This window comes from Mesoplodon densirostris, chromosome 4 (genome assembly GCF_025265405.1).
Source record: "Mesoplodon densirostris isolate mMesDen1 chromosome 4, mMesDen1 primary haplotype, whole genome shotgun sequence".
Classification (NCBI taxonomy): Eukaryota; Metazoa; Chordata; class Mammalia; order Artiodactyla; family Ziphiidae; genus Mesoplodon; species Mesoplodon densirostris.
In genome coordinates this window covers 148380036-148388242 of record NC_082664.1, presented here as the reverse complement: position 1 = coordinate 148388242, position 8207 = coordinate 148380036, and the positions used below count along the sequence as shown (strand labels likewise).

The following is an 8207-nucleotide window of genomic DNA, read 5'->3' as shown; positions in this document are numbered from 1 at the left end:
GGCTGGCCTTGTCAGATCTCCAGAGTGCCCTGACATCTCTGAATGGGCATCAGGTACCCAGGACCCATCCCTGAGAGCCCCTCCAGGGTGCATGATCTCTCTGAATGGGTGCCAACTGGTGAATTAATTAAGGTATTTCTGAGAATTTGTCAACATAGTCACCTGGCCCTTTGTGACCCTGAAAAAGTCATTTAACCATTCATCTTTTCTGTAAAATAAAGGTATCTTCTTTATTTACAGGGAGAAAAAAAGTATTTTAAGTAGTATAAAACTTCAAAGAAAAGGTGGCACATGTTGTCTTAAAAACAAATAGTTTAATTTCATTTTTATCTGGAACAAAGACATACAAGTTTAAAAGGAAACAGCAAGTGCTTTGACATGTCATCATGTGTCATTTTTTATGGTACTACTTTTCAAAATCTGAAGATACAGAACCTTTATAAATTTCAGGAAGCAAAATGCAGATGAAAACAGATTGGTTATAAAACGTCAATTCAGTAAATACTGCATTTTCTGTTTTTATGGAGAATATTTCATAGAAACACTATAAAATAAGGTAGACGTTTGGAAATTCAATTATAAAATTCTAGGAAAAAAGTGTGAAGTCCTAGTTTCTTTCACTTTGGGGAGTCACCTGCAGAGCCCGTCAGACAACTAGAGCAGTTTCTGAGCTCTGGTTGCTGTACAGGAGCCCTTCTTGTTGAGTGCTTCTAGGATCAGACGCACCCACAAAACAGCTTTTCCCAATTAGTATCAATCAGGAAAGTTTAACATACACAAATATTTCTATAGTGCAGTAAAAATGTCATTTTATATTTTAAATTTGCATTATGAAAATAAGTCTGTACACAAAGTAATATATATTTAATGAATATAAATCATGTAAATTTGGTTATGGCATTTAAAGTTGGCTTTGAAGTATTTTAAAATTCATAGAAAATATTGAACTAATAAAATAAATAAAAAATTTTAATAATTGATATTAATAACTTCAAAATTTCTTTGCATTTTCTGTTCAATTTTAAAAGAGAAGTCATTGCACCTTCTATGATGTGAAAAAAGATCCGATTGCCATTAGCTGTTCTTAAGTGCTGAACATAACTGAGAGAAACTGCAACAAGACACTCTCTGTCACTGGCAGGAAATCCATCACCGTCCTTTGCAGGGGCAGTCCCGAGCTCATGTTTTAACGGACGCGAATGCAAACCATGGTTCTCACGTGACTTTCTGAAGAGCCCCTGCAGCAGGCCCAGGTACCTTGAGTGGACTAAGTCTCACTTTATGGCAATGGCATCAGATGGTGGCTACAGAAGGTTGCTGACGTCCCTGTGTGCTCTTACAGGCTCTGCAGACCAGGGGACGAAAGGACCAAGGAACTCTGACTGCCCTCAGGAATCCCAAGTGACTGGAGGGACACAGCGTCAGGGCCCCAGGCAGTGTCGCCCACTATTCAGGAGGTGGGCGGAGGCTCCGCAGCTTCATTTCATCCAGTCCCTTCCAGTATTTAAAATTGTTGTCAAGATGCTGCATTAACTCAGGCAGGTCTACAAAGGCTGGAGAAAAAAGATTCACAGCCTCAGTAAATTTAGACTTTGAGGCTTTCTAAGGAGAGAGCATTTTACAGAAGAGGGGCGGAGAGGAATAGACAACTGCACAGTGCTCAGCAGACACAGCAAACCCAGCGGCTGGAACGAACTAAAGCCAAGTCCTGTGCTCAGTGCCAGCAGCTCCCCTGTAACCACCTGGTGCGCTGACAACTGGTAGATGAAGCAGAAGGGGGACTCATCTGCATACTCACCATTTGATCAGCGCCTTTGGGCCCAGGGTGCCAGGAGCCAGGCCCTACGCCCTGACTGGCTCTCCTGGGTGTCTCCCTGCCCCCCGCCCCCTTTATACCACCATCTTCCACCTGCAGCACATCCCCTAGGGCATGAGTGAGGAGCAAGTCATTTTACATAAGAAGAAAATGGGGCCAGGAGAGGCCATGAATCTGGACTCAAGGAGCTGCGGAGTCTGCAGTCTGGCCCCAAAGCTGCAGCTCTTTCCACCGTCTGAGTCCTTCTTACCCCACCTCCCAGCACCCTGAGATGGGGGTTCGTCTCCTGCCCATGGATCTGGACAGGGAGTATTAGTGGGGCTCCTTCCCTGAGAGTCCTTTACGTGACAGGCTCCTGCATGCACTTGAGGTTGAAGAAGAGGGACGTGTACCCGTCAGAGACCAGCCTGCTCTCGGGTCGGCTACCACGTGAGGCAGGAGAAGCTGGGGGAGCAGATGGCAAAAGGGCTCCCACAGAACGATGTGGGGTTTGGAGTCAGCGTAAGTGTTTCTGAATCCTGGGCTCTCCACCACCGGCTGTGCAGCCCCAAGTTCAATCCTCTCATCTATGAAACCAGCACAACAACGTCTAGCCCCTGGGGCCAGGGGCAGTTGAGGAGGAAGAGTACAGAGAGCACCCCGCCCCCACGGCCCTCACTGTCAGCTGCTTCTCCTCAGCCCTTCTTCAAAGTCTGAGCCCCCAAACATATTCTACAGTCAAAAACTACACTATGCACTACTTAATAGGCAGTTCCCCGTTACTGAGGGAAAGATGCTCAAAGCGTTCTTACCGTCCCAAGCAGCAAACATGTCTGTGATGAAGTAGTCAATGAAAGAGATTTGGGATTTGGGGATGCTGCAGGTATTTCTGTCAAAAACTGGCATCACCACAGGCAAGTCCTGTCGCTTCTCTTCATCAGTCTGCAAAGCAGAAAATGCCAGAATTACGAGACTCCAGTATCTGGCTCCACTCCCCATCAGGAGCAACCCCTCTGCCAAAAGCCTCTCCTGGCAGCCCAGAGTGCTCGTGGGGAGAAGCCGATTACAGCACCAGCCAACAACCCGGATCTGCCACTACATACCATGTTGTCCCCAATGGGGACTGCTCTATGCCAGGGGCACCAAGGACACCCCAACCCAGCCCACATTTTCAACACCTGGAAACCTCTTGCTGAAGCTCCTGAGGTACGATTGCAAACGGTACCTGCAGTGCATGAGCACACTAGTCAGCTCAGCCATCCTCCCACCCGGCAGGCATTTCAAGGGCCTGATCCAGGGCGGCAATGGTGAGTGAGACGGCCCCCTTCACAGAGAAGGGACAAGTGGCTGCTTCTCATCTTGGGCCAAATTATTTTATTTGAATAAGTTCTGAACACGCTTGAGGTAAAAAAGAGCTCTGGGATGAGTTTTTTATGTACTTTGATAGACGCTTCCAGAACATCTTCAGGATTCCAGAAAGATATGTAAAAAGCTGAAAATATAATTAAGATCCTGGGGGGAAAGGCAAGTATATCTTGAAAGATATAAAGGAGTTTCTTGTTCTTTTTATTCATAAGGTTGCTTTCATCAAAGGGTCCTGGAGAAAAGGATGAGGAGATGCCTGGAGGGTGATGATGAAGCAGGGGGTCTTCCTGGAACGAGGTGGGAACTCAGGGTTTGTGGGTGCGATTAGAATCACCGCGAGGTCCGTGCTGGAGCAGGCAACCAGGGCTGAGAGTTAAGCAGATGGTCACGCGAGGGGGCAGGATGAGGGGGACTGAATGTAGGACCAAGTAAGGCCAGGGCGGGCCTGGCTAGAAGGGCTGGAGCCTTTCTCTGGCTCTGTAAGGCACAGCTGTCCTCAGGGGCACCTGGATCATTGTTCCTGATGGTCCAGGCAGGCTGCCCTGTTGGGCCAGGCATAGTGAGAAGATGACAGAAGGGGTGGCGATCCTGGGACGAGACAAACTGTTGACCAGTGATGGCCTCTGGAGGGCCAGTCAGTGAGAGCAAGGGCTGAGGACAGGAGGTATGTGGTGTGCTCGGCCATCTGCCAGAAGCCTGACTCTGGTGGCTGAGCTCTGTGGGCCATCGGGGGCTGTGGGAGAGTGGAGGACATTTCTTGAGTGGCCAACACTGGGACAAGAATTCAGGTGTTCAGTGGGACCAAAAGAAAACCTACTCTTGAGGTTCGGAGCCTGTCCCTCCAACTCTTACCCCTGGAACTGTTCCCATAGGGCAAACTGGGCCAGTCCCCTTGTTGTTCTTGACAACTGGCCAGGAGCTGCCTCCCCTGTTCCGTTCCACTTCTATTCTGCTGTCTTGGCCGAGGCCTGGCAATCACCAGCAGGGCCACAGGGACTGGTTAGAAGTCACCTTGCCATGCACAAAGGTGGATCCGAGGCCCGAGCCACTGTTAGAACTAGGCCCCACAGCTAACAGCAGGTGACTTTCCCTGGAAGTGACAATGACTCACTACAGCTCTCAACATGGAATCTCCACTTGAGGGCAGCAGGTAACCTTTGGGGGTTTTCCTAGGAGGGACTGTACCTAGCACCATGCTGCAGAGATGTACTTATGCTAGGTGGGTGTTGAGGGTGCTGGGGACAGGGCTAAGAAAGAGGCCTGTGCTCCCTGTGTTCAGGTGGATGGTGCTAGACTATGGGTCAGGGCAGAAGGCAGCAGTAAGAGCCCCTGCTGCTCCAGGCCAGGGAGCCAAGTCGCACACACTTGACTAGGACTGTACAGCCCAGGGAGCCCTGAGAGGCAGGGCAGAGACTATCTACACCAGTTGTCTGGCCAGGAGCAACTCCAGGAGGTGTGGAAGGTAGGGTGAGGGTGCTCTGGGAAGAGACTAGGGAATATTGACAAGTCTTGGCCTCTGCTGGCTGGTGAAGCCTCTGCTGTTAGGCCACAGGCTGGCAGCCCCATCCCCCAGTGCTGTCGCAGAAAATTGCAGGGTTAGCTCTACGCGAGTCTCTGCCCTGGTGTGTATGGGAAGGGGCGGAGGGTGCAGGAATAGCCTCAGGTTCACAGCCCACTGGCCTGTCTGGCTCAGAGAGCAGTACCAGAGGGTGGGTGCTCTCCTGGCACTCCCTCCTGGTCGTGCTGGATAATGAACCAGCTCTCTTGGGAAAGCCATAGCAGAGGCTCACTGAGCTCAGCAGTTCATGGCTCCAGAGGCTTTTCTGTCGGTGTTGCACTCTAGGCCTGCCCTCCCCTCTACATGGAAGCAGCTGACTTGTTGAAGGTCAATGAAAACGCTCATGCTTGTATTACTTCTCTTTGGCCCAATGTGACAGGTACATGGAGCTTCTCAGGCCCTTATTCTCTTTTGAAGACCACTGTTTGCCAATGAGGTCCTCCGTGCCCATGCCCCACTTCTAGGCCACCAATGAGATCTCCATGCCTGGGAGACGGTCAAAGATTCTACAGTAATCACGTGAATCTCCAATCACGAAAAAGTCATACTCACAGTGGTAGGAAGTGTCATGGTATTTGTACTCACCGTTGCCCCACTCCTCCCTAGCATAGTCTTGGTCCAGATGAGACAGCAGCCCAGCTCTCAACTGTTTAAATCGAACTGGAAGGCGTGTAGGGCCGACCTTATCTGCAACATTCCTCCCTGTCTGGAGTGTGTCTAAAGGACTAGCCTCTATTTCAACTAATCCAGCTCTCAGGTGGAAGAGCAATGGTTACTGCCCGGGAAAGCTGCATGGAGATGACAGACACACAGATGCCTGCGGTAAGAGAGTACAGGTGGAGACAAACAAATGCACCATTTAAGGCCCCAAGGAAAAGCCTCTTGGGGAAATTAAGATATTCAAAAGCAGCTGTATATAGAGGGGAAATGTCGCGGGCAAGACATGCTCAGAAAAGACCTGAAGAGACCGTAAGCTTTCATGTTGGCTAATCCCAAGACTCAGAGCATGCCCAGATAATTAGTGAAAGACCTTCCTGGCACAGAGCCAAAGTGCAAAGACGGGGAGAGGTGGCTGTTTTTTCAAATGTCCAATTTTCAACAACAACAAAAAATCACAAGCCCAAAGAAACAGAAAAACATAACCCATTCAAAAGAAGAAAATAAATTGGCAGAAACCATTCCTAAAGAGGTACCTGCAGTGATTTATTAAAGACTTTAAAACAACTATCTTAAATATGCACTAGTGCTAAAAGAAAACATGGATTAAATGCTAAAGGAAATCAGGAAAATGATATATGAACAAAATGAGAGTATCCATAAAGAGAGAAATTATAAAGAGCTGAATAACAATTCTGGAGCTGAAAAACACAAAAAGTGAATTGAAAAATTCACTAGAGGGGTTCAACAGCACATCTGAGCAGGTAGAAGAAAGAATCAATAAAAATTTGAAGATAGGACATTTGAAATTATCAAGTCTGAAGAGGAGAAAGAAAAAGAAATAAAAGTGACAAGACCCTAAGTAATTTACAGGACAACCTCAAACAGACAAATACATGCATTATCAGAGTGTAGGAAAGAGAAAAAAAAAAGGAGCAGAGATTATTTGAAGAAATAATAGCCCACTGGGCATATACCCAGAGAAAACCATAATTCAAAAAAAGACACATGCACCCCAATGTTCACTGAAGCACTATTTACAATAGCCAGGTCACGCCCATTGACAGACGAATGAATAAAGAAGATGTGGTACATATATACAATGGAATATTATTCAGCCATAAAAAGGAATGAAATTGGGTCATTTGCAGAGACATGGATGGGCCTAGAGACTACCATACAGAGTGAAGTAAGTCAGAAAGAGAAAAACAAATATCATATATTAACGCATATATGTGGAATCTAGAAAAATGGTGTAGATGAACCAGTTTGCAAGGCAGAAATAGAGAGACAGATGTAGAGAACAAACGTATGGATACCAAGGGGGGAAAGCAGGGGCATGGATGGTGGTGGTGGGATGAACTGGGAGATTGGTATTGACAATATATACACCAATATGTATAAAACAGATAACTAATAAGAACCTGCTTTATAAAAAAAATAAATTCAAAAAAAGAGGAAGAAATAATAGCCCATAACTGCCATAACTTGAAGAAAAACATAAATTTACAAATCCAAGAAGGTAAACAACTCCAAGTAGGATAAACCCCAAAACAACCATATTGAAACACATTATAACCAAACTGTCAAAAGCCAAGACAAAGTGAGAATCTTGAAAGCAGCAAGAGGAAAGTGACTCATCACATACACACGAGAAGACAGTCTCAATAAGATGATCAGCTGATTTCTCAGCAGAAACCTTGGAGGCCAGTAGACACTGGGATAATTACATAAGGGGCTAAAAGAAAAAAAACCTGTCAACCCATAATTCTATATCTTGGCAGACTGTCCTTCAAAAACGAGGAAGAAATGAAGACATTCCCAGATAAACAAAAGCAAAGAAAATTCATTACCACTAGATCTAGCCTACAAGAAATGATAAAGGGAGTCTTATCAGGTTGAAGTGAAAGGAAGCTAGATGGCAGCTTAAAGTCATAAAGATATAAAGATCTCCAGTAAAGGTAAATACATAGGCACATATGAAAAAGAGTATTATTGCAATTTTGGCTTGAAATTCCACTTTTTATTTTCTACAGGATTTAAAAGACAAGTGCATAAAAGTTACAAATCTGTGTTAATAGGCACACAATATATAAATACATTATTTGTGACATCAAGAACATATTTGTGACATCAAGAACAAAGTGGGGGACTTCCTTGGTGCCGCAGTAGTTAAGAATCCGCCTGCCAACGCAGGGGGCATGGATTCGAGCCCTGGTCTGGGAAGATCCCACATGCCACGGAGCAGCTAAGCCTGTGCGCCACAACTACTGAGCCTGCACTCTAGAGCCCTTGAGCCACAACTACTGAACCCATGTGCCACAACTACTGAAGCCCACGCACCTAGAGCCCATGCTCTGCAACGAGAAGCCACTGCAATGAGAAGACCACGCTTTGCAATGAAGAGTAGCCCCCGCTCACCGCAACTAGAGAAAGCCTGTGCCCAGTGACGAAAACCCAATGCAGCCAAAAAATAAAGAAATTTATTTAAAAAAAAAAAAGAAAGTGGGGTGGAGAAACAGCTGTATAGGAGTTTGTGTATACAACTGAGATATAGGTTGGTATCAACAACTTAAACTGCTAGAACTTCAGGATGTTATAATGTAATTCCTGTGGTAACCATAAAGAAAGTTACCCATAGAATATCTGCAAAGGAAATGAGAAGTGGATCAAACATGGTGCCACAAAAAAAATCAAACACAAAGGCGGTAATGGAAAAAATGAGGGACAAAAAAGCTATAAGACATGCATAAGACAAAGTGGCAAAAGTATGTCCTTCTCTGTCAGTAATTATTTTAAATGTAAATGGATTAAACTCCCCAATCTAAAGGC

At 45.9% G+C, this 8207-nt stretch overlaps 1 protein-coding gene across 6 annotated transcripts in view; it reads right to left on the bottom strand.

Moving 5' to 3' along the window:
• Positions 1 to 335: 335 nt before the first annotated feature.
• Positions 336 to 8207, bottom strand: part of PDE8A (phosphodiesterase 8A) — a 148825-nt gene continuing 140953 nt past the window's right edge. For all 6 annotated transcript variants that reach the window (XM_060097460.1, XM_060097462.1, XM_060097465.1 and 3 more), the window contains 2 exons: positions 2608 to 2737; positions 336 to 1553 (listed from right to left, as the gene is read on the bottom strand). In XM_060097460.1, coding sequence (XP_059953443.1) covers positions 1447 to 1553; positions 2608 to 2737 — 237 coding nt within the window. In that variant the 3' untranslated portion in view covers positions 336 to 1446. The remainder of the gene's footprint in view (positions 1554 to 2607; positions 2738 to 8207) is intronic.